Source organism: Rissa tridactyla, chromosome 1 (genome assembly GCF_028500815.1).
Source record: "Rissa tridactyla isolate bRisTri1 chromosome 1, bRisTri1.patW.cur.20221130, whole genome shotgun sequence".
Classification (NCBI taxonomy): Eukaryota; Metazoa; Chordata; class Aves; order Charadriiformes; family Laridae; genus Rissa; species Rissa tridactyla.
Genome location: NC_071466.1, coordinates 211,777,454 through 211,803,544, shown reverse-complemented (window position 1 = coordinate 211,803,544; position 26,091 = coordinate 211,777,454). Strand labels below are relative to the sequence as shown.

Here is a 26,091-nt window from a genome sequence, read left to right as displayed (position 1 = left end):
CCCCTTTATCACAGAATCACAGAATGGGTTGGGTTGGAAGGGACCTTTGAAGACCATCTAGTCCAACCCACACTGACATGGGCATCTTGCACTGCATCAGGTTGCTCAAAGCCCCATCCAACCTGACCTTGAATGTTTGCAGGGATGGGACATCTACCACCTCTCTGGGCAACCTGTGACAGTGTCTCACCACTCTCACCATAAAGAATTTTTTCCTTATGTCCAATCTAAACCCACCCTTTTTCAGTTTAAAACTGCTGCCCCTTGTCCTGTCACCTGGTAAAAAGTCTCTTTCCATCTTTCTTATAAGCCCTCTTTAAGAAATGAAAGGCCACAATAAGTTCTCCCCGGAGCCTTCTCTTCTCCAGGCTGAACAATCCCAACTCTCTCACTCTTTCTTTGTAGGAGAGGCATTACAGCCCTCCGACAATTTTTGTGGCCCTCCTCTGGACCTGCTCCAACAGGTTAATTACCACTTCGTCACAGTCTTCCACCAAAGTTGCGTGAGCATGTGGTGAGCTAAACTGATCCAGTTTAGTTAAAACCTCTGGTGTGGTTCACTCTGATCTGGCTGTCACATGTCTCCACCTGCACTTCTTTCAAAGGCAGTGCTGTCTTATACTTAAATATCTTAGGCTTAAACGCTATACAAACTTTTTACTCCAAGCCTCCTTGCGGGAGGTGCATTCCCAGGTATACTGGGGTGTTCCCACAGTCATCATAGTGATAAGCCAAGGCTGTAACATCAGAAGGTCCCCTTAGTGATCAGAAAAGTACGGCAATTTGTGAGATAGTCTTGCAAATCTAATTTCCACTCAGTAGCAGCCACAATATCTCAAGAGCAGGAGGAGAATATGGTTCCATGCTGGTACACAGCCCTCTGGAATACTGTTGAGTACGTGGCTCCCACAGCTGGAAGATGCCCCGGGAAAAACCCCAGCGAGCTCCTACCACGGGTGCGATCTGGGGTCTCTCTGGGAAACTCCGTACCGTCACAATGTCCATTATGATGCTGTGATTGTTCTCTCAGTGGTTTGTAATACCTGACATGGTCTTTGCATCCTATCGAAAATGCCAGTGCAGCCCAATTCACTACGACAGCGGTATTTCCCTCCTCCAGATTGTGTAAAAAGAGAAACAGGGATGAGTGCACTTACACAACCCACCAGCAGTGATAGTTCCCACACTTAGCAGGAAAGCAGCTTGTGGAGTCAAAAAGCCCTTCAATCAAAAATCATAGCAAGACATTTGAGGTAAAAACAAAATAAGGGGCATGTATGACTCAAATTATTAGAAGGGGATTTTCAAAAGGATTTAAGCGGTGAAATGAGTGAAGGATCCATTTGCCTCCAGACGTTAGTTGGGAGTTATGCCTTTTAAAATAATGTTATGCTTCCATCCAAATATTATGGTTTTGACCATCTCTGCAGCCAGGAAGCAATGTTTCCTTTATGTTAGAACACATGATGGGAGCCTGGCTCATCTCTCCCCATGGCCCATATGGCAGTACAGAGCTGCAGACACAGTTCTCTTTTAATGACGAACACGGATTCATTTCAGGATAAAGAAAAAAGTATTATCTGCAGGAGATTTTTTCCACAGTGCTTTCAGAATAGAAGCTTCCTCTGCCCCGTTCTGGCTCAATTTCCTCTTGCAGCTTTATAGAAGCACTGCAGATCTCCCCTACATGGAAACATTGAGGAGTCACTTCTTCCAAGGGGAGCATGCCGTACTGGACAGACCACTGCTCTCCCTTCACAAGGTGCACTGTCGTTGCTCCTTGGCTGTCCAAGACTTCTCCATCTGACCCAGAACCTCATGTTTCATTCTCCTCTCTCCATGGCTCTCCAATTCCTTCACGATAATTCCCTAAAATAGTCCCACTTTTACTTTTGACCATCCTTAGCAAAAAGTAAGCCACCCTCCCCCACCTCCTAGCCCTGGGTCACGTTTGTTCGTTGATCTGCCTGTGTTTTCCTGGCATGGCTGTACTTGGCAGCAGTGCCACATTCCAAGGGCTTCTGACATTTTCTCAGTCTGCTGCCTTCTTGGTACAAATTTCACACTCAGAAAGAGCAAAATAAAAGGGCAAAGATGCCTGTGTTTTTAGACACTTGTAGTATTCTGGAGTTCCTGACTTATTCAACCCACGATGATCTGGAAAGAGAATTGGTGCCATCTATTGGAAAGAGAAAACAAGGACAGTTGTCAGTTTGGCTTTTAGCTTTTCTTCACATTTATCCGTTTTATTTTTTCCTTCCCCTTTATCATCAAGGGTGTAAGGACAGAAAGAGCAGCTCCTGCTGGCATGGTAGCTGTTGAGTGAAATGTGCTGTTCTCTGAGTGGACACCAGTATCTGTTGAGTGGTGAAGAAAGGAGAAGACAGCCCAAACAAGGATCCTATAGTATTGTCAATGGCAGTTATTCCACTGTCACAAGTCAGTTTATCTCTTTCGAACTGCCAGAGACAGAATCACAAAACCACCAGACTTGTGGTTAACATTTTGCTCTTCTTGTCAGCAAAAAGTCTAAAGCATCTTACTGACAAGCAGAAAATTACATTAGGAGTCATCAGGGCTCCTAATGCAGGGCCGTGTACCTGGAGGAAATAGTATGGAGTACTTTTCATGGCTGCTGCTCTTGCTAGGCTGAAAATAAGTGGGGACATTTTTGCCAGTTTGACTCCAATCACTAAATTTATTAGAAAAAAAAATTACAAATAATATTTTTGACTGGTGACGGAATGAGTTTGTTTCAAGAAAGAAAGGAGAGCTGCTGGCGAGCAATTCCAGCAACTCGGCACAATCAAAGTGCAACTCATTTGAGGAAGAAAAAAAGCTGAAAAGGGTTACATTTTAATTTCTTTACATACCAGCAACCTCCAAATTAGATTATCTAAAAGCTGCACTAGAGGTGCTATTTTAACTCTTCTATGTCATTGCATAGGGATGCTATATAATTGCAGTTGTAAAAAAAGTTATCCATTCAGCTGTATGTGGGAGGGAAAGTGGTACGTGACACACTGCATCAAAGTGTGCAGAATGGGCCAAAACCAATTAGTTAGATACATTCTTTGGCACTACCTGTGCTTCACATATCTTCCACATCCTGCACGCAACAGGGTTATCAGACTGAAAACATGATTTTGGGACACTTTTTTTCTACTATTTTCTTTCTGTCATCTCTTGGCTTCCTGGAAATCATTTGATGATTCCCTGGAATCATTTGATGATTCTCCCTTTGAAGATAATAACAGTATCAGTAGCAATAGGTTCAATAGTGGACTGATAACCAAAAATCCATGATGACCCCAGACTGAACATACCATACCATCTGCTAATGGCAGATAAACATTCAGCTCATACATCTGACTTTCACGCTCTTTGCAGTTGTTCTACTGTAGATGATAATCTAAGGCCTGACACTGTTTAATGTAAATTTTCCCAGCTGGCTCTCAGCCCTCTCCAGGCCATGGTAGCATTTAATTGTTGGAAGAAATGAATGCATTTCATTATCTTACTTCTCTCTAGGTTATGGTGACATTCATCACACAGCACTGCTGACTGCAGAAGTTGGATGCGCTTCATAACATCCCCTCTCCCCGACTTAATCTGCTCAAAGCCTGCAAAGAATGTATCTTTATGGTGTTTTCAAATTATCTGTCAATTGGAAATTAAGCTTAATCAGCAGATCTAAAGTCACAGCAAACAATCCAGCATTTACGTTGGCAAGAAGCCCAGGTATTAATCAAGGGTAGTAGTCCTTCCACAGACCAGTAGATACCTCTGTGGACAGCACAAAGCAAAGCCTCTTTAGGAACCTGAGCTGTTCAGAGGAAGAAATCCAGACTGGTGTAGTGTATATTCATAGTGTCCTGAGAGAGAAATCAGTCTTTCAGCTACGTCTGTACAGTATCTGTGGGATCCTGGCCAAAATCAGGAGTTTCCAGCAGCTACCACAGCAACAGCCAGAAGTAAAAAGGCAACACTGAAACTAGAAAGACAGGAAGAGCAGAGCCAACATAAGAGTCAAAGGCAGCATGAGTTCCACATAATATAAGACAGACAGACAGATAAAACTTAAGCCCTATGTGTATATACATAGATATATACATAGAGACACGCTCTTTGTATCAAAGCTTTCTGAAGTTCAAGTCCCAGCTTTGTTAGATTCTCAGGGTTCAGTTCCTGGACAACTGCAAAACAGTATCCAAGCTGTTAGCCCAGGATGATGTGAAGATAATTCAGAACAACCCTCCCTCATTTCAGACTAAGCTAAGCTGCATTATCTCACATTTGCTGGGGAGTAAGAGTGTACACAAAGTCTGTTTCCATGGCTCAGCTGCTGCAAGGGAACTTCTTAAGTAACTTGACTGAATCTGAGCCATCAGACCCAGAGCTGACCGATGTCTATTTTTGCAAGCAAATGTTATGCAGTGGCTTGGGGAGAGAGATGCTTTTGTAAGTCTTGCCTCAAAATATTTACCGTCTGTACAATACCTCATAGATAGACGAGCTACTCATAACTCAGCCCAGCAGCTCAGACCACTCACTGGCAGAGTTAGTGCAAAAGTTTCTTTCCTTCATGGAGTCAAGATGCTCCGCTCCTGTGTGTTACCCATCACCTGCAGAACAGACAAAACAAATTCATCACATGAGAGACTGTGGTGAAAAAAATCATCTGAATAAAATAGGTGGGCCCAAACAACTGTTTTCTCCATTGTATTCCCACAATCCTGATGTGTAACAAGAGTTTTGTGCAAACAATTTTCCTTATATAGAAGCAATTTTTCCTTTTATGTAAAAAACTTGAATTGTCTCATTTTTTTCATTTTTCACAAGGCCTCCTTGGTTATTTTTCTCCCTCCCCTATCTACAAGGACTTTCATTTTTCTTTCACTCTTAAAAAGCAAAATGTTTCACTGCAATTAGAATCAGATATATCACTTCTGATTCCCAAGCAAACCCCCTCCATTTTACAACTGCAAGCAAGGACTGTTCTTGCATTTTGATCTCTTTGAAGAACTGTGAGATACATAGATCTTATTGGCAGTGAAGCACACATCAAAATGCTAAATTGCTCCCCCAAAACTTGGATAGTTGCTGTCTAAATAAAATCTGTTCCCAAAAATGAATTCTGGGTACTAAAACCAGATCTGGGATTACTGTGGGAACAAACAGCTATCAGAAGTGTAATAAAATAGGAAACACTTCTTTAAATTGCACTGACAAGTAAAACTGTTGATCTTTGTTGCTCTTCCTTCGCTTTTGCTGCACACGCAGTTAGGTCCTGCAGTTTGCAAGAACTTAGGCCAGAGCTCAAATAAAAGAGCTGTGATGAGCTGCTAGTATTTTTGCTCCTCATTGTCACAGAAGCTACCTTTATGGCCCCTCTAACTCCCATACATTCCCATCTAATGTACCAGCTATGGATGCAGTGATAGGAGACGACGGTAATTCAGAGATCTCACTCCTGCAAGCAGAGAAGGCCTCAGCGTACCTGCAAGGAGCCGGATTCCACTTGTTAGCAGTGTAAGCAGAAAATACATTGATTATGGGCTCAGCATGCATAAACCTGCTATCAGACCTGCTATCTTTACTACACAGGTGGTTCCAAATGTTTTCTGGTTTTATTTCTAGCGAGATTTGTAACCTGCACCCTCAGTTTGAATGCTGAAGTTCCTCAGCTGTAAAAGGATCACTCCCTGCCAGTGTCCACCATCCACCGTATACCTCTCTTCTTCCCCTCGTGCTGGGGAGTCCCTGGCTGCAGCAGTTGGAGGGCAGCTGGGGAGGCCATCCGCAGAAAGGCACGACTTCATTAAACAGCAGACAATTCATAGCTCCTAGGAGATATCAAAGCAGCATTTTCAAATCAAAAGAGCTTATTTTCAAGCCATGCAGTTATTTAATGAAAGATTGGTATTTTCTACATAGAAAGCTGACATTTTAGCTAAAATGACTTTTTTTCCATTGAAAATAAAGGAACAGAAATATCATAGCTGGCCCTATTACCTAAGAACAAGCCCTGTGGGGTCCTTCCAGCCCAGTATCCTGCTAAGGACAGTCACTAAGCACTGGGACTGTGCGGCATAAACTGCACCAGCTAACTCCATTCCCAGGAATCAGGCTTGTAAAGACTTCCCGGAACAGGCACTGCATCCAGCCACGATGTTTGACAGCCATTAATGGCCTACATCCCCATATCGCTAAAACATCATTACCGCAGCCAACTGCATCCAGGGCAGTGTGGCCAGCAGGGGGAGGGAGGGGATTCTGCCCCTCTTCTCCGCACTGGTGAGACCCCACCTGCAGTGCTGCTTCCAGTTCTAGGGCCCTCAGTACAGGAAGGACATGGACCTGTTGGAGCGGGTCCAGGGCAGGCCACAAAGATGCTCAGAGGGCTGGAGCACCTCCGCTGTGAGAGTTAGGGTTGTTCAGCCTGGAGAAGAGAAGGCTCCAGGGAGACCTTAGAGCCCCTTCCAGTACCTGAAGGGACTCCAGGAGAGATGGGGAGGGACTCTTGATCAGGAAGTGTAGTGATAAGATGAGGGGGAATGGTTTTAAACTGAAAGAGGGAGATTTAGTTTAGATATCAGGAAGAAAATCTTTACTCTGAGGGTGGTGGGGCACTGGCCCAGGTTGCCCAGAGAAGCTGTGGCTGCCCCATCCCTGGAGGTGTTCAAGGCCAGGCTGGATGGGGCTTTGAGCAGCCTGGTCTAGTGGGGGGTGTCCCTGCCCAGGGCAGGGGGGTTGCAACTAGATGATCTTTAAGGTCCCTTCCAACCCAAACCATTCTATGATTACGCCTTGAGCAAAAAGCACTCCTTTTTGTTCATCTCGCACCCTCTGCCTGATCCCGGCGTTTAGGCGTCGTGCACCAAGAAGCCCTTCCCAATCACCCCTCCTGACACAGCTCTCTGCTCCACCATATCCCCTAGTCTTCATTTCTTCTCCTGTGGACACCCACGATTCCCCCCCGCCCCGAGGAGTGGTGGGTTCCCCACAGGACCTCGTTTCTCCTCGGGGAATTTTCCTTCGGTTCTCGCCCTGAGGAGCCCAGGGCCTACCAGCCCGGCGGGGACCGTGGCGGGGGACGGTCTGTGAGGGAAGGTGGGACGGGAGGCCTGGCAGCGGAGGGCGGCCTGCAGCCAGCCCTGCCGCCGAGCCGGCGGTGGGCGGGCAGCGCGGAGCTCGGGAAATCCCCGCGGAGGAGGAGGAGGAGGAGGCGGGGAAGGACAGTCAGCTGAGCCGGGCCGCCGCCGCCATGGGCGCGCCGTGAGGAGGGTGAGCGGGGCGGGTGGCCGCCCCTGAGGTAAGCCCGGCGCGGGGGGACGGTGGTCGGTTTCCCTCGCCGTCGCCGTGGGTGGGCTCGCCCGATGACTCAGCGGATCCGGTGTGGGCCTGCGGGGAGGCCGGGCCGGGCCGGGGAAGGGCAAGCTGGGGAAACACCGGTTTGCGGCTCCCGGAGGCCGCCTCCCGACCCGGCGGTGGTGGTGGGGGTGCGGCGGGACGGAGTGGCCGTGACCGGGCAGAGGCGGGTGCGGGCGCATCAGCCTTCCTTCCCCCCCCCCCCCCACGGTAGTGCGGCGGGGTGTCGGGTGTGCGATGGAGGAGGCAAAAATAGGGACAAGAAAGCGAAAATGAAAGTTAAAAATCAGCAGAAAGAGATTCTCGGCGTGAAACGGGGCGTCGGCGCGCGCGGGGGCCGAGCGGGGCGGTGGAAGGGGGCGGCGGCCCGGGCCCTGTCGGGGGCGGCGGCCCGGGCCCTGTCAGGGCCGGGCGGGTGTGGGAGCCCGCTCTCTTCAGGGACGGGAGCTGCTGCCGAGTTCCCAAAATACTGCCAGGCCGCGACCCCCCGCGTCTGGTGAGGGAGAAGGGGAGAGCAGGTGAGACAGGGGTTCTGGGTGTTTCATCCCCAGAGGAGGGGGCTCCCGAGGAGGAGACGTCTCGTGTATCGGTTGCTTTATTCATGGAGTCCCGTGAGGGGTTAATGGAATATGGGGACTCAGGGATACTCTGGTGTAGCGGGGTCAGAGGGATTAGGAGGTGCCTGCGTGTTGTGACAAGACATGCGGCTTGCTTGTCTGAATAAAATGAAGGTACATTTATGTTTTCTTTATAAACATTCACTGGTCAAGAAATGGAGAGTTTTCTCTTTGCAAACCTTGTAGTAGATGCTTCAGAGATGTCCAGCAAGTTGAAGAGCCGTCCTGCTGAAAATGGAGAGCGTGCCAGGAGTAAAATGGAAAACGGAACAGACAGCATGGCTGCTCCTGCCCTTAGTACCTACACCCCAGAAGAGATGGTACAACAGATGAAAGAACTGATCACTGAGAACAATGAGTTAAAAGGTGAATGCGCACATGAACCGTGGAGTCTTCTGTGGGATTTTTTTGTCCTATGAGTATGAACTCAGTGCTCGTTTGCCCTTGCTGGCTAACATTTTATACTCGGGTAGCAATTGCTGTATAAATGACTCTGCAAGTGGCAAGGCCAGTTTGACAGAGCACATCAAATTGAACCAGTATGGAAGATTAGGGGGAGAACAGCCCAATTTATGGGTGACTTACTTGCTTCAGAGTTACATGTATAAGCAATATAGCATTGTATATTTTAGGAGACGAGGTGAAAAATCTTGTACTATGATATGCTCTTTGCTTATCAACCTCTAAAAGCTTTTTTGTTTTGTATTTTAGGATAGTTGGGCAGCTCCATTACAGATAAACTACCATTATACTATAGCTGCATCAAGAGGGGTGGGTTCTGCAGCACACAGAACAGCTCGGGTTAGGATGCTGTCTGAAAGGAGCTGCATCCTCTTGGGCAGAGAGAGGGGAAACGGAGCAGGTAGTCCTATCCTGTGTGTGGTAACAACTATGAACATTTAGATGTGGCAGTACCTTCTGTACTTCAAAAGGAAGCGGTGGCCATGGCAGGGTCTATCTGGGAGAAACCAAGACGTTTCCCTGAAAATGCCTGATGAGTTGAGCCTTTCAGGTGAGAGAGCTTTGCTTCTGGATCCCAGGAGTTTAGGTGTCGGATATGTATTTTTTTGAAAATTGGTAAAGCAAAAGCCCAAAGAATTTGGAATTTTCTGTGTAGAAGACAGAGGTACCTCACTGTTTATATGGCAGCAGAGCAGAGAGTCGCGTATCTTGTGTGCTGTGATTTTACACTAGTGTTTAAATTCTGCCTGAGTCATTTTTGGATCTGGTCCAAGTTCTCTGCCTTGAGTCTGATGGGTATCTAGTAGGAAAGTTGTTTCTAGAAGAGCCTCTGGTATTTTGCTAAAAGGTCCTTTATTATACAAGATAATGTTTTGGGACCATATTTACAGCTGCTGTAACTCATACCTTGCAGAATCATTCCCCAGAGCTACATTTATTTACATAACCTGAAGGATTTGTTGGCGGTTTATAGTATGACATCAGGACATAATGGAAGTTACTGGAAAATACAATGTGCAAAAGATTTTCAAGCAACTGGCTTTGAGTTTGTCGCTTTAAAAAAAGCGAGTCTGAAATACTTTCGTTGACTATTTCTAAAAATCTTGTAAGCATTTTGCAATAGTGAGACTGATGTTGTTACATGCTGACTTTGTTACATGTGCATGGCTTCCCAGCCAGGGAGGATTGACTTTGCTGTAAGTTGTCGGGTGTATTTTTTCAATGCTTTTGATCAAATCTTAACCAAATGTTCAAGTAGAGCATTGTTGGGCGTATTTGAGACTTTCGATTTCATAGCATCCGTTTCATGCAGTAATTTACCGGTCTAGGATGTCTGTTTTCCCTACCAAATCTCAGTAGTTTCAGAATCTCAATGCAGTAGTTTCATTTGGGTTGATCATGTAAATAACACATGCAGCAAGGTACCTCTTGTGAACAATACTTCTTGCTTTTCCTTCTTTGTTTAGGAATAAGTCAAGAAGTGAGAGAGTGTGGGCATGTGACTTCAGCAGTGGATTTAATGCGATTTATTATAGCGCTAACAGACTATAATAAGTTTAGTTTTGGTTTGGTATTTAAAGTACACAAGGAGGAGGTTCACATTTCGTAGCTAATTATTGCTACCCCATTTGATACTGAAGAATCCTGAGCTCAATGTAGTGGAAATCTGCTGTTTCATTGACAGAGTATTAATGCGAATCAATGTCTTGTCTCTGGCTATCGTTTAGAAGCCATGAAGGTGCATAACCAAGCTATGAAGGACCGATACGAGGAACTTTCCATCTGGCGAGAGAAGCAGAAAGAAGAGCGAGAATTCTACGAGCTAAAGTTTAAGGAGGCTAAGCAGTGCTTGCTAGCCAAGTGCATTGAAAATGAACAGCTACAGCAACAACTTCAGAGCTTAAAGGAAAGAGAAGAAGGAGCTGAAACGGTAAATAAGGAATTGGTTGGATTGACATGATTTTAAATTGAAAGCCTGGAGTATTCATGTCCCTTCAGCCCACTGGGAGGTTTGGAGATTTGTTAACATCTCCATTTTTATCCTTATGCTTTAACAAGAGGTCTTGGCCTGACTTATTTTATAAAGTGAGTCTTCTCAGAGTGTAGTAATTGTGCCACACCTGAGATAATTTACATTTTAATTAACATCTAATTAACACTAATAATTAACATTCTTGACATTAGAAATTAACATTTATTGCTAACTTTTCATTCTTTATTTTGTTTACTGTTGGGTATTTCTTGACTTTATTCTTCCTTTTGCTTGTTATATTATCTGTCTCATGATTGTTTAATTGCTTTTGTATTTGTGTTTCTAGGGAGAAGTTGACATGTAAGCAAAAAAAAAAATTACCTGCCATCTATTTTTATTGTATCATTGCCCTCTCATGAAAGCTTTTTTGCTGAGGTCAGATCAGATCTGTACTTCTGCAGCCCCATTTGAGTCTGACTGAGCTTTCTTCCTCTGTCCCTCCATAACACGTCATTTCTAACGTTGCAGGTGATTGCTTAATAGCCAGGCAACATTTTGCGGGTAGTACTGAAAGCACCTATGGAAAAAGCCTCTTAAAACAAAACCTGCTTTGTGTCCCACATGGTCACGTGAAGGGGTGTTTAACGAGAAGTTTCATGCAGAGCCAAACTGATGCATCTGTGTATCTCGTACCTCCAGGACCCATGTGGATTCTCTGTTACCTGATGAAGTATGAGTATGTTAGCCTTTTTCTCAATGGAGACACTAGTAGACTCTCCTTTCCTCTCCTGATGGACTATTTTATGGAACCCTGTAAGAAATTTTTCAGCATGTAAATCAAAATTGGCCAATGAGTTCAGAAGTTACAAGGGGAAAGAAAGTCACATATAAATAGTGTGATTGTGTAAGTACTACTTACACAATCTTTACTTTACAGGGTAAAAGTTGCATTTCAGGATTCTCAAGGAAACTCAGGGGAAGTAGAGGATTTATTCTGCTTCTACCTGTTTTAGAACTTCTTGTACTTTGAATACTTAAAGTAGGTTATTGACAGAGTGATCCAACCTGCTTAAGTAATCCAACATCCAGAAAAATAAAAAGTAAAAAAAAAATCTTTTTTAATTATCTTATTTCAAGAGCTTCATAGAGTAAGCCCTGCTTCTTCCATGTTTCTTTGCAATTTTTTCAGCCAATGGTAATGTAATTTAAACAGCAACATTTTAATTTCTGATTTTCAGGCTGATAGTGTTGTTTAAGCCAAAATTATGTTCTCTCTTGAATGCTTTATTTCTACTTTAGTTCTTTTTTCTTTTTTTATTGTTTAGAAAGAGTGTGAAAAAATTGCCTCTAACAGAAAGACTAATCTAAAATTAGTCTAATTTGTCACACCTCTGTGTTTTACTATTAACTGAGATAAGCTATGGTCTGTTGCCACCGTTAAGTGGCATCTGTGGTTCACTCAAAGTAAATCACAGATTTATTGTGTTGCCTTCCTTAGTGATAAACCAGCACTCATGGGAGGGTTTCTCTCAAAACTATACCTCTGTTAGCACAGGTTGCTGTAAAGCTCTCTCTTCTTCACTGGATCTGGCTCTAATTGCATCCTCTTACAGCGTAAGCACAAAATCAAAGACAGCAGCAAGTCAGGTGGGTGGGGTGGTACTGAGGGATGGGAGACATTGTCAGCAAAGCAAGAGTTTGGAGATTTGGCATGAATGGTAGATTAGAATGTAATCCAGACTCCAGGAATTGTCCAGAATTTACATTGGTGGTATGTGGTGTAATAAAGGCATTTCCAGGAGGCAGAAGACTCGGATTACAAAATAAGGAAGAAACAAACTCACAGGGAAAGTTTCATAATGGGGAGATGCATTTAAAGGCGAGAAAACAATGAGGCTTCCTGGTTATGTAGAGGCTTAAGAGGGGGTTTTGAGGATCCTGGGGAAAGAGAAGAGGCAGAAGGTAAAGGAGACAGTCATGACTGGAAGGAGAGTTTAAGTTTGGGTAGAGTCTCTGAGGGACAGGGGCTTTGTGGAAGGGATACAGGACTTTGTGTGAAGGTCAGGGATACAGGGAGAGATTTATACATGGAGATGGGATACAGAGAAGTTGTATGGTGGGGAAAGGCTGAAAGTAGTGTGCGTGCAAAAGCTCTCTGCCCACTGGCCTTTTCTCCCTAGAATCTTAGGTAGATTTGGGACAAGAGGAATAAGGATATGGGGGAAAAACAATAATTCTGGATGATAATTCTGTAGGTTGGCTGAGACCCTACATGGTAGTGAGAGACACAGATTCAGGCGGAATTTACATCCTAATTATCTATACATTCAGAGAACCAGAAGCATGATGCTCATCATTTGATTCACTTGGTTTCACAGTTTAGACTTCTTGCTGTCTAGGGGACCAAAGCATAGTTTAGGGATCTGTACACTGGGTTTTTCCAGGCAAACCTAACCAGAGAAGAAGGGATGCGGGACACCATTGTTATGTTCAGGCTCTGTGCTCCTTGGCTGGTGTTTCCTTTTGGTTGGCTAATGCAGGGTTTGTTTATCCCAGGAGGGAGGTATGGCTCCTGAGAAGGAAGTGAGGCAACTGAAATCCCAGGTGCAGCGGCTCCAGGCTGAGAAGGCAGATCTGCTAGCCATCATTTCAGAACTGCAGGTCAAGCTGAACATCTCTTCAGCAGAGGATTCCTTTGTGGAGATCGGGATGAGTGTAAGTGAGGGGAATAAAAAGAACACGGTGACCTGTGGCCAGAAACTTTGGTTCCAGCTCAGTCCTCCTTTTTTTGCAAACTTAATTTTCTTCTTGTACCAGGCTAAATGATGAGGAAGACAGGTCTGAGCGTAATTATGGTGACAATGCTTACTTGTGACATTCTACAGCGAGGTATTTAGCATCCTGTCTTCCTTTAGTGGAAAGGGTGAATCTATTCCCATGTCAATGAAAAATCTTTGTGCCTCTTTGGGAGGGAACAGCAAACTGACAGCAACAGCAGTGACACAAGATGCAGGCACAGTGGATTTGGGAGGAGAGCTGCATGGTTGGACTCGATGTTCTTAAAGGTGTTTTCCAACATAAATGATTGTATAGTCTCTTAGATTACCTGACGTGGAGTGCTTGTGTGTTACAAGATGTAGTGGTAAAGGACTTGGAATTTATTTTTGTCCTTCCACTTTCATGCTCAAAGTAAATTAATTTCATAGGTAGCCTTCATTGCACTAAAAATATTCTCTGGTAAAACCAACGTGGTCCAGCAGATGACTTTGGACTAACGCAAAATGTTAAGAGTCTTACCTTGTTTGGAATTCTTGGGGGAATTCCTGTTTTATTAAGGGCAACACTTATGCATAGAAGGAGGTATTTTCTTTTGAGAATGGGGCTCACTTTCTACTGACAGATATGTAGAGATGCAGGCAAACAAAACTAATTGCAAAGCTGTAGAGTGTTCCCCAAAGACATAAAAATCTACTTTTTCTACTGGTTTTGTATCTGAAAAATTTTCAGGCAAAATTTGAAATGTGAAAATGTGGGTCTCCAATATACCCATAATAGCAGATCCCTCTCCGGAAAGTACAAGTGCAACAAGAAATTAAGAGAATTTATTAAAACTTGTTTGGAGTTGTTGAAAAAACTTCAGACTGCAGGAAACCTTCAAGGATGCATTCTCCTTTTTTTTGCTACAAAGATTCTCCTTTGGGTTACAAAGATTAAGGAGTGAGTTTTGTAGTGGGAAAGAGGAGTGGTTGTTTTGGGAGGCAGGAGAGTGGTTCTTAGGCTTATATTTAAAGCCACCTGCAGCGATGTTGGCTGTTGCTGTATTGTGCCCAGTCATCTTTATAGGGGAGAGTGGCCATGGAAGTTGCTGATAAAAGGAGAAGGCCAAATCTCATTGTTGTTCCTCTTTATCAGTCCAGAAGAGATACAGGGAAAGGCATGTGAAGTATTTAAGTTAAGAATTTCCAAATATGAAACTGGTCTGTGGGAGTTTTGTGGTTTTATTTATTTTTATTGCTGTGATAGTAGTTTTCCCTGTTTTTCTTCCTTCCTTAACTCAAGTAAATAGAACTGTGTCCTGCTTAGTCCAAATACCAAGCTAATTGTGTTTTTTCTTTCCTAGGAAGGAGAAATAAGTAGAACTGCAAAGGAACATCAAGAGCCTAGTGGTGAAATGACCAGTAACGTTGCTGTCTACATGTATGTAGGTTCTTGTGTGATGTGTGTGATTCAGACTTCTGCAATGTGTTTTGTTTTCAATGTGAGGGAACATTTTTCTATGAGGAATGCACTAGAAAATCCTGTTTTTCTGTGGCCTTGCATCCCACCATTGCAGTAGCTCTACTTTTTTACCATGTCATAAAGACGCTCAGCTCTCTGGCATTTTTCTGTCTGATTTTCAGTAGCTGACAAGAGGGAGTGCATATTCTGGCCAGTTGGCCAGGCATTTATGTACCTGCTGACTTGCCAACTTTTCAGGCTTTTAAGGGAGGCCAAACAGAAAAGATAAAGATAGATGCTGCAGGGACTCCCTCCCTTCTAGTCATTGGAAACCATCTAATAGAGTATCCTTCCTCTACCCAATTATAGTGATGTTGGTGAGAATCAGAGGTCTTGTAGTCTTTCCGATCTGAACCTGCCTGTTCTGTTTGTGTGTGGTTGGTATAAAGTATATCACAGTGGAGCAGACACACATGCAGTAACGTAGTCCTTATTTTTCAGGTTACTAGGCTTAAGATACCAGAATTCTGTTTAGGTTACTTCTCAAAATTTGATCTTTACATCAGCTCCAGGGCACAAGGGACTTTCTTGCCCCTAGCTGAACCTTTACTCTTCATGGACATAGACAGCTGATACTATTAAACTTTCCGTTTTGGATACTGTCCAATTTAGCAGCTAGATGGTTGTGGCTAAACTCTCTTATTTACTTTGTCAGTTTTCCTTTTGGAAGGAAAGGATATAGAAAATGCTAAGGGCATAGCAGGCCAGAAAGCTGTGCTCCAGGTACAGGTTGTCACTCCCTGCATCACTGCAAGGGCGAACAGCATTTTATGTAATCACGTAGTCTCTCAGTATGTGGTTAAGAAGTTGGAGGGGGGAAAAAAAAGTTACAGTTATGGATGAAACTGAGAGAGTCTCTGACCACAGACTGGGCTGCAAGCATTAAGCTTGTCATTAGCGGTGGTGTGTGAGAACTCTCTGATGACAAGAAGACATTCTCTGTGGACTTGCTTACCTTTTGATGAGTAACTGAACAGTACCTACAAGAACAGGGGGGATATGTACCTCTTGAAATATTTTCTGTGTCACCACGTGTCTTTGTCCAGCATTGAAACTTTAGACTGGTGCTGTTAACAGGTTCAGAGAAATGTGATCCGCTCAGGACGCGTTTATTTCTGTAAGAGTAGAACAGTGCACTAAAAATCCCCTGGTAAAAGTTATTTACTTAAAATATCCTGGCTGAACACTGTCTTTGGGGTATTGAATTTTGCTAACCAAAGATTTTTAGCTCTCGGAAGCACAGAGACAACTATGCTTTACTTTCTGTTCTGAACTACAACAGCAAAGTTTTAAACACATGCTGTTTTACAGCTGAGCTTCTGAAACATACAGTGTATATAATCTGCCTATTTTACCACATAGGGGATTTTGACTTTGTGTCTAGATGGATATAAAAATGGAGAGAATGGAATACAGTATTTTATCATGAGGAAATTAACTTACCTTATTTTTTGGGTAGTTTTTTATTTGCTTTGGTTCACTTCTACAGTAGCATAATGCATTTTTGAAAAGAGCTATAGAATACAAGGGAGGTGGAAATATTGAAGAGACTTTCTTTCTGAAAAAGCAAGCAATTTATGGTGACCATTTTTAGTGGAACATGCCTTCTTTTCCTGGAAAGGAATGAGACAGAGATAAGAAATGTTGCATGTGTCATTGGAAAAAAATGTTATTTTGGGAACAGACAGCAGCACTTTGTAGAAAGGGCTGCAAAGTAGGTTTGAATAAATGCACTGGGTTTTGTATTGTCTTGACTGCTGTTGTTTTCCTTGCTTAAGTACGAAATTGTTCCTGCAGCTTGAGGGGGACTGTCTCAGCACAGCGCAAAGCAAGGACTGCATTTGCATGGACGGCGACTTTGGCTAGTGGCTTGTGGGCAGGTCTTGGTTCTTGGGAATGAGCCCTTTGCCCAGAAAGTTGGTTTTCAGCACTGTGTGAAACGGTGGCCTCTCAGACTGGTCCCAGAATTAGGAATAAGGGAGTGCTCTAGTACAATCTAGCTGTTGTCATTTATATCTGGTTTGGTTTGAAGCAGGAGCAAAGCTGTAGATGACTCGAAGAATTTGGAGTCTGAGGAGCTAACTGTGAGCCAGCTGCTCTGCTGCCTTAGAAATGAAACTCAGAAGAGGGAAAAACTGGAGAAGGAGCTGCAGGATCACAAAGAGAGGTATGAAGTAGGTGCACTGTAACATTTGGAGCTGTTCTCTTTCGGGCTGCTACGGTTACCAAGGCTGTGACTGATCAGAGACAAGCTGAAATATCAGTGTGACCTGGACGGGGAATTTCCCAAGCACTCAGTAGCAATAACTTATTTTTGTGGTAGTCCTTAAAGGGATAAACCATGGGTTCTCTTCCGTGGGCAAAAGAGTTTCCATGTTTTATTATTATTTCCTGTAGGATCACAGATCAAGACAAACTACCCCTTTCCTCTTGGGTTCAAACTTTCCCCAGGTTATGTCAGGATGGTATGATGATTAGTTGAGGATGTTCTCTCCACTCACTCCTCCACAGTTACATGCTTTTGCATGAATCACCTGTGTGTGGGGCCTTAAGCAAATTACTATGTATAAAACAGGGATCACAGTCCTCTTCGTGATATTGGCAGGCTACATTTAGCAATGTGTGAGCTTGCAAAAGCTCCTTAGAAATGTCTAAAATAAGTTTAATTCCAAACTTATCTAAGAGAGAGTTTTTTTCACTGAGACCTGCATCTCATCTCAGTTATATTGGTATAAATTGGTGTGACTGTTCAGGCATGGAAAATTGCTTAAGCAGTAGCTGTTCCAAATCCCCACTTCACCGATACAGATTAGGACTTCCTGGACATTATTTGTTATGAGAGGGTTGGTGTCACGGTAATTGTTTCTACGTGGTCTTCCTAGAAGAGGTAATGAGCCATAGCCAAATGATTCTTAGAAACCTCAGCCTCTGAAAATACCAAAAAAAAATAGAGGCAATATTAATTACTGGATTCAGTTAACAGACTGACCCATTTCCAAAGGATTAGCAGTTTTGGACTGTACCAAAGATCAATCGCTGTGGAATTAATGTCACTGTCCTTCCCCACACCTGCAGACTTATACACCCGTCTTAATTAAATATACATGCTGGGTGTCCTGTGTTCTTCAGGAACCCCCATGACTGTGCAGGCTCTCCTGCATGTCTGTGCTTTCAATTCTGCCTCTCATGTGAGGCTATGATGTTAGAAAGAGAGTACATCACTTGCATGAAATCCTTGAGTAGTCACAATCCCACTCTAAATATAGGCCAAATCCATCATTATTGTCTCCTCCTGTTTTCCAGGCTGTCAAAGCTGGAGAAGGAAAACAGCAACTGTCTGGAGAGTGGGACACAAACTGAACAGGAAGAAGAGGAAGGTTCAGAGGCTGTAAGTACCTGTCCTCCTGAGCTGAGATTTAACAACATGCAGCTTACTTGTTGAGGCCAACAACCTGAGGGCCTAGATTTCCACTCACACTCAGGGAGCAAGGGGCAAATATCCTGCACAGGGTATGGAAGTGAACTTTGAACTCTCCAGTCCACGTTAGAGGTAGTGCCAAATTACACTAGCCACCAAAAAGGGATGAGATTGGTGGCCAAGAATTAGGGAAGCATGGCATAACTGCAAGTGTATCTCATTGCTCCGTCCACGTCCACTCAAGAGAGAGATGTAGTCATTTCTAGCTCCAGAAAGTCTGGGTGAGTTTCCTTACTGCTGGCTAGGTCAGCTTTTGGATCAGAATCCAATGACAGCATACTGTAAAACAGATTTTAAATGTGGAGCACATATGGCACCTGGTTCGGGTTTTTTCATGTTTTTGATGAGGTGTATTACAATGGTGGGACATAACTATCTTGGATTGAGACACAGTCCCAGGCAAATTCAGTCCTGTTGTTTTCAGTTGAGGGTTTGAATGGATGCTGGGGTTGGGATTCAGCTTCAGATACAGACACCTAAATTTATGGGTGCGTCTATGTGAGGTAAGCATGTAAGCTCCTGTAGCAGTGGAGATCCATTCAGGTTCAGTGCAGCTGCATAATAGAGGCAACTAAGCATGTCTGTCTATGAGGTAGCGTGAGTTATCTGAGGTGCTGCATGGGGCTAACAAGTCTGCTGTGGGATCTACAGGAGACCTGTACCCTTCTGAAGGCCAGGACAAGTATTTTGGGGCAGGGCTGGCTTAATTAAACAAGACTAGTCTGTGGTCAGGCCAAGAGATGTCCTTTCTAAGGAAAGCAGATGTTGTCTCAGTTAATTCTTTCCAGTATTTTATCTCAACTTTGCCTGAGTTACAGCTTGAGCAAGATGCTTCTCATCTAAGTACTGATATTGAGGTAAGCATAGGGAGATCATTGTGATGGCACTTGTTATTTCCATTTATACGCTGTCGGGTTTCTCTAGAGGGCTCTTGTCAGAGGAGCTCATGTTATCTCCTCCTGTTGTACAATGCAGATCTTTAATGAAACAATGTGAGGGTGCACTGTGGACCATTTGAGGGCTCTGCATTTGAAGACATCCTGGGAGAGAAGGAATGCTGCTTTGTCTCTGTTTGGAGAGTGAGGAGTGGCTGGGGGAGAAGAGGAAGAGGATAGAGCACATCCTCTGCCAAACCACAGCTGGACGCTAATCTCAGCCAGGTCTCCTGATTGTCTCAGGACAATTGTCATCTTAAAGCACCACCACTGCAGTTACTGCTCTGCCTTCCCTGGGAGACTGCTTGCAAGCTTCCCAGAAGCAGAGATCTAGGAGGTTGTGATTTAGGTGTTGCTCCTTTCCTGGGCAGGCTAAGAAATGGGTGTTGGGGAGAGACAGTCTGTACGGTGTGGTGGGATTTTTTGAGTCGGGTTAGCCTTTTCTTTCAGTGAGGCTGCCAGATTTGCTTTCCAGAAGCATGGATATAGATTGTGTTCCAACTAGGTAAAACATCTTGAATTATGATGGAACAAGAATTCCCAGTGCAGTTTTATTAGAAGTCAGACTTTTGCCAGTGGAAGCCTACCTAGGGATGGATCATTTGTTTATTTATGTTTCTTTGACAGACTGTAACTGCTGCTTAGGGGAATGGTGGTAATCACTAAGGCTGCCTGCTTTGCTCATGAGTGTTTAAAATTGTGAACTCTGAGGAAGAAAATGCAGATCTGCGTGAGGTGTCTTCTAGCCAATGCTGGGAAGTCAGAAATAGTGTTGTCGTTGAGTCGCCTGGATTCTATGAAAGTGTTAAGTCAAAATGGGGTTCTGCCATATTTAGGAATAATTGGTAATTGTGAAGCCTTGTGGAACGAGGCCTTATTACTGAGTATAGAGTGTAACGGTGCATACTGAATTACACTGTTTTATCTAGAGAAAGAATGATACTTCCTGGTTAGATCTGTTAGCTAGCCTGTGACTTTCCGATCTTGAATTGTCCATATGTCATTTTCTTTTTGTTTTTTCCTAAAAGGTTGGCAGTGAAGTAGAAACCCTGAATTTGCAAGTTTGTGCTCTGTTTAAAGAGCTTCAGGAAGCCCATGAGAAGTTAAAAGAAGCAGAATTGATTCAGAAGAAGCTTCAAGAAAAGTAAGTTTCGGAAGAATAAAAGTTCTGCTGTGACATCCAGTATATATTCGTGTAGCAACTCCCACCTTGGGAAACTCACCAGGTCTACAAATACCAACTTAAATATCTGTTTCAGGGAAATGCTGTAAAAGATTGGTCCTTCTTTTTAAGTGGAGATGAAAGTACAAAAATACAGTCATTGTCAGAAAATGTGAGCTGCCAACCTAGTTCTACAAATAGAACCCCAGTGCCTTGAATTTTAAGATTTGGGTTTTAACCCTTTCGGATGTAAAGGCAAATCTTTCCTGTTTGCTGCTTCACATAATCAATCCCTGTTCTCGTCTTAGGGGAAGAAGCCAAGGGACTGCGTTCTGACCCTTTTCACATGAACTGTCTGTACTTTGAAGACCAGCTGTATAGGTTATAAAAGTGGTTACAAGACCCTCACTTAGTTTTGTGTCAAATTCCAGTTCTTTGAGATTCATAATAGTAAGAAAGTGTTGGTTTCAGTAGCTTTGCTTTCTGATGGTTGTGTATAGGTTCACTTTTGTTTTTCCTTGCTCTCATCAAAATAAGCTAAAGTGAACCACACAAAGATTATTTTTGTATTATGCATAGGGTGCCAAATCCATCAGGAAAAGGTGAACAGGAGAGAGCAACCTTTTTTCTTTGTTCTGTCAGATGCCAAGTACTGGAAAGAAAAAGCTTGGCGGCTGCGTCAGAATTGGAGGAGAAGCAGCAGCTAATATACACCATCAAGAAGCTGGAACTTCAGGTGGAGAGCATGCAGGCAGAGGTCAAGCTGGAACAAGCCAAGACACATGAAGAAAAGTGAGTATGACTTGGTTTTATATTCCAGAAAGGTATTGTCTGTGAGGAAGGGAAGTCCAAGGGAACCTGGTCAAAGAGGAATTTAATCTGAAATATGAGTTTTGTGTTCTGCACCCTTTGAAATCATGTTATGTTTGTAGAGTCTGAACTAGACACCTGCGTTCACCTCTATATCTATGTCACTTTGAATCTGGAGTCTCCACATTAGGCCCAAACTGTACCCTTTCATCTAGTGAACACCTCACTTAGGAAAATCTGAGCTGTAAGCTCTGACTTTTATCTTCCTTTTGTCACAAAGTCAACGATAGAATAGGATCAGGTATAATAAACAAGCACAGGAAACAGAAAAGTGACAACAGCTGTCCCACTGACTAGCAGGGGTAAATGTGTCCACAGCTTGGAGAGTAGGCACAAGGCAGATGGTGACAAAGATGGGAAAGTGACATTAATGAAGAGTTCTACGGTCGCTACAATACGTTTGTCACTAGGAGAGGTAAGTATGCAGTGAAGCTGAAGTAGAGAGACTCACTGTTTGCTCTGGCTCCTTGCGGCCTTCCATGTGCAGCCCAGGTAAGGAGTGTGAAAATGTCCATCCAAACTGTACAGAGAGGCTGAACCGCCTGAAGGACCTGTCTTCAGTTGCTTCAGAAGCTGCTCATTATCTTGAAGTCTGTGCCTGGTTCTTCTCCTGGTGAATTCTCTTTCACTTGAAGTCTCAAGACTTGGATGTCTTCTTAAGAGAGGTGTTAAATTTTGAACAGAATTTGTGAGCTTGATATAAAAATATTGGGTGATGGATTCTTCAATCTGAAATGCAGACAATCAGTAAAGATATTTGTTTGGACTCAGTCCATGGATGGAGCAGCACACAACTCACTGGAAGAGAGAAGTTGAGAAATGGAGCATGATTTTTTCTCATTGGAAGTGCAGATTCATTTGCAAGGAGCTGGTAGTGGCTTCTTTCTAAATTCTAACAGATTATTTAGATTTCAAAGAATTTCTAAGTGTTTCAAACTTTCATCTCTTTTTTTGTCATAAACAGGGCAAGATGTAGTAGCCTGCAGGATGCGTATAGCAAACTCCTTTCTGAACTCACTGAGGCAACGAAAACAATCGATGAAATGAAACTCAAAGAGGTAAATTTTAAACAAGAAGAATTCATAGTTAATTAGGGGGGAGTGGGAAGGGATGGGAGAATGTATTTAGAAACAAATTTGGGCAGGAAACAATTGTGATCCCTTCCACATAATATAGCATGCAACACAGCAGCGTTGCTCTGGTAAACGTAGATCCTGTGCTGTCAATTATAGAAAACATTATCCACACATCAGTACTTCCATAGTGTTTTTTAGGTGTGGTCTAGTCTGCAGTGCAGCGTGGAGTCCAGTCCTTAGAGATCAGTGATATGCAAAGGCATATTGGTGTTCCTGCAGCATAATTTGTAAATATGGGAAGGCAGACCTCTAAACATTTTCGTAATCTTAAATAAAGTGCCTGCCACAGTCAGGGCCTGCTCATAACTGAGGCTCCACGGAAGTGCCAGATTCTTCTGTATAATTTTGGAAAGTGGGAGAACATCCCTTGTAGAGTCCACTGGGGAGTTCTCTTTTAACTTGATACAGTGTATTTGAAAGCTCAAAAACTAATCTTTAAATTAAAATATCAATCACCACTGCTGTCTTAGTCCAAGTTCCTTTGATGACCAAAATTGGAAGCTTTTCCAAGGGCAGGAGGAGTAAGAAGCGAATTTTCACTTCAAGCAGGGTCATATTCTGAGTTCCTCTTGTAACGATAGTTCTTTCTTTCAGCTGGACAGAGTGGATAAAGTTGTGGTGGAACAACTGAATGCAAAGGTGGAGTTGGCAGAACAAGCCCTTGCTGCAAAGCAGCTCCAGATAGATGAAATGAAGCAGATTATTGCTAAGCAAGAGGAGGACCTGGAAACCATGACTGTGCTCCGTGCTCAGGTATCAGTTCTTCTTACAAAATTGGCTAGTTCCCCCACCCAATATTCAGAAACCAGAAGGAGGTGTTTAATAGCTCACTCTGGAATACTGAATACATTTCCTCAATTCCAAAGCATAATTCTCTTACGCGGCCTGCCTTGCAGATCCCTGCAGAGCCTTTACCACCATATCCTATGGTTCTGTAGGACGAACTGTGTATGCTGGAGTCTGGCACAACAAACAAAAGCTGGGAATAGATGTGTTTGTGTGTTTGAAACCACTGTCTGAAGAATCACTGCATATGTTTTAGGGATGACTTTACTCAAACCAGTGTGCGTAAACAGTGACTAAAAAGGGTATGCCTCCCATCTACGGCACAGAACTGGCATCTTGGCCTGGTTCCACTGTCTGTGACACAGATTTGTCTGTGTCATGGGTCAAGTGACTTGTCTATGCCTCGTTTCTGCTCCTATACAGCAGAGGGCAATAGCACTGTCCCAGATAAGATACTTTAAGTATCTTACACAGAATCTAGAAACTACTGAGTCGTCTTCACCCTGTAAGTAGTGCAGATCTTCACTTTGCAGTGTATAGGTGCTAGGTGCTGTAGGAGTGTTTTGAGTAGATGCAGGCTATGATAGAGACTTGCTATTTTGATATATGACTATGGCTCAGGCCAAGTTACAAATTCTCAGCATGATTTCATTTCTTTCATCAGATGGAGGTCTATTGTTCTGACTTCCATGCTGAGCGGGCAGCAAGAGAGAAGATCCATGAGGAGAAGGAGCAGTTGGCTGTCCAGCTGGCATATCTGCTAAAAGAGCAGCAAAACCTTGAAGATCTTGGCCGGTGAGAACAGACTTTGGTTGAGCTGCCTTTGGACTGTTTTGTTACCCTGTGTGCTGGAGTTGACCAACATTGTCTTGCTAGCACCTCAGTAGAAAGGCAAACAGCTCTGTAGACATTTATTTATTAGCTAATTTGAATTTTAAAAGAGGAAAAAAAATTGGTTGGCTGACTTCTCATTTTAATTTTGCAGTAGAATCTCTGTAAGGCGTCTTAGTTCTTACTTGGGTGCCTTAACAGGCTTTCACTTTGGATGATTCATACTTGATAAATTTTCCCTGCTGATTCATTTGAGTTTCTTTGGGTTCTGGCCTCAATTTTAGTGGTGAATCTGCAGCTAAGTTTGCTGCATGTGTGCCAGGGATATCTGCTGCTTCTCCAGGTGGTAGTGGTAAGTGATTACGCATAGTTTCAAGTACTGTGATACTGTGGAATTGCATCATTTTAACACTCCTAGCTGTAAAAAAGAAAAAAGAAACGTTAACCATGTGTCCTCCACTCATCTCGTGGAAGCCATGAGTACAAGAAGAGTGCCCAGAATTAGAATCAAGTTACGTGTCACGTTAACTGTGCACCGAACCCTTGTTCTGGTATAACTTGCTTTTCTGCTTTAATCAAATTTGCAGTTTGCCCTGAATAGCTGAAAGCCCTTGGAGTTTTCCAGAGGAGTGTGCCCCAGATCCCTAGGTGTGTAGCTGCCGAAATCCTGCTGGTGTCAGTTTTGTGACCCCGATTTCAGCAGGACTCTGGCACAATCTCACAAAGCAGCAGCGTTTCTAGGTCCTGTTTCTGAGCAGCAGTTGTGAACTAAATGCATGACCAGTTGACATGATTTACTTACAAATCCTTTGATTTATTTTGAAACCTTGTACATTTTCTGGAGACAAAGGGGAGATAACCTTTTGTTCAGTCTTTTTTTGGAGCCCTTGACTTTTTTTTTTTTTTTTCTTTTTTTTATTCTCAGAAACTCTTTGGCGGAGATGCAGAATCGCCACGGAGCCAGGGCACCAGATCAGGAACGCTCACCTCGCCTTGTCCAAAGAGGTACTGTAAGCTCATGGGGCCAGGCCCTGCTGTGTGCAGTTTAAAACAGCTTTGCTTGGCTGCAAGCAGCTCCCCGGCTCCCCTGTGGTTATTCTGGCAACTGGGTAGCTGCAGAGAGTATGATTCTCTGGCCCTTAGGACCAAGCCACCAATTTTCTTTCAACTGCTCCACAAAAAGAGTAGAAAAAACCAAATAAAATAACAGGTAATCAGTTATCTTCTCTGCTTGCAGGAACTGGTGGTCAAGACTGGCGAGAGCAGCAGAATATCTCAATGTATTCATGTCCCAAATGTGAAGAAATTCTACCTGATTTGGACACACTGCAGATTCATGTTATGGACTGCATTAATTGAGTGATGCCCTCCAATTCTTCATCTTCTGGAATATCACTTTTTTTTTTTCCTTCTTCCTGCTCGAGTAATGCTCAACTTCCACATCCAGTGAAGGAGGTTTTCAGGGTTTTTCTCGTTAATTCAATGGGAAAAGGGTAAAACTCCTACCCTGCCCTGTACTCACTAATCTTATTTTAATCTGCTTTAGGAAAGTAATTTTTATAGGTTAAGCAACATGGATGCGTTAAAGAACTCCCAGTGTGTCTGCTGCTATAAAATCTTTAAGGAACATTCCCCTGATGTGCTCTTATGGCTAGCCTGCAAAACAGGGCTCAATCACTGAAGTCAGAACAGAGATGAGATACATGCTGATCAATTAAAGTACTGTGAGCCTGTAAATACTTCATCTCTCCTATACTATAGATCAGGAAACTAACGCATTAAAAAAGCTGTTTGAGAGCTTTCAACAAAATGCAGTAGTGCTGTATTCATCGAGCATTTGAAATGAACCCTGCTCTTTCTCCAGATGGCAGTTTTATTGCTGCCCTTGTGACCATACTAATCTGATGTTAAATTTTTGATGGCTTATGTAACTTCTTGCTTTAGCCAGATGTGGGTAAGGTTTAAAATAGATCATTGAGGTCTGATATATGTAGCTCCTGGTGTACCCAAATCACTTGGTTTTATAGAACTGTTGATTTTTAAGGTGTTGTGTTGATTCTTCTTTATTATAATGAATTGATTTGAACCTGTACAGTATTGTGCTAGAAAGCGCTGAGATGGATGTAACCTAATTTAAAGAGAAGAGTATAATGGATTTTCACATCTCAAAATAAATCTATTGTAAGTATAAAA

At 43.3% G+C, this 26,091-nt stretch overlaps 1 protein-coding gene and 1 long non-coding RNA gene across 5 annotated transcripts; one reads left to right on the top strand and one right to left on the bottom strand.

Moving 5' to 3' along the window:
• Window positions 1-291: 291 nt before the first annotated feature.
• LOC128915598 (uncharacterized) lies at window positions 292-7,157 on the bottom strand. Its single transcript, XR_008468694.1, has 4 exons — window positions 7,013-7,157; window positions 5,734-5,846; window positions 4,554-4,625; window positions 292-2,179 (listed from the first exon to the last, which is right to left on the bottom strand). It is a non-coding gene; the product is annotated as an uncharacterized LOC128915598 (long non-coding RNA).
• OPTN (optineurin) lies at window positions 7,154-26,091 on the top strand. Of its 4 annotated transcripts, none has more exons than XM_054216178.1 (14): window positions 7,154-7,315; window positions 8,175-8,354; window positions 10,178-10,380; window positions 12,979-13,137; window positions 14,543-14,619; window positions 16,736-16,867; window positions 18,004-18,088; window positions 20,142-20,257; window positions 20,918-21,067; window positions 22,110-22,203; window positions 22,876-23,034; window positions 23,732-23,862; window positions 24,824-24,903; window positions 25,136-26,091. In XM_054216178.1, exons 2-14 carry the CDS (start codon window positions 8,189-8,191, stop codon window positions 25,255-25,257), a joined length of 1,674 nt encoding a protein of 557 aa, XP_054072153.1. In that variant the 5' UTR covers window positions 7,154-7,315; window positions 8,175-8,188; the 3' UTR covers window positions 25,258-26,091. The 4 variants fall into 4 exon arrangements, with proteins under 4 accessions (XP_054072153.1, XP_054072127.1, XP_054072143.1 ...); XM_054216152.1 differs by having other exon boundaries at window positions 16,733-16,867; XM_054216168.1 differs by having other exon boundaries at window positions 7,199-7,315; window positions 8,178-8,354; window positions 16,733-16,867.

Bases quoted from the DNA above. Each gene is read 5' to 3' on its own strand.
- OPTN (XM_054216152.1), top strand. From the start codon at position 8,189: ATGTCCAGCAAGTTGAAGAGCCGTCCTGCTGAAAATGGAGAGCGTGCC. The intron at 10,381-12,978 runs GTAAATAAGGAA...TGTTTATCCCAG, and splicing joins GAGAAGAAGGAGCTGAAACG to GAGGGAGGTATGGCTCCTGA. The intron at 22,204-22,875 runs GTAAATTTTAAA...TCTTTCTTTCAG, and splicing joins ATGAAATGAAACTCAAAGAG to CTGGACAGAGTGGATAAAGT.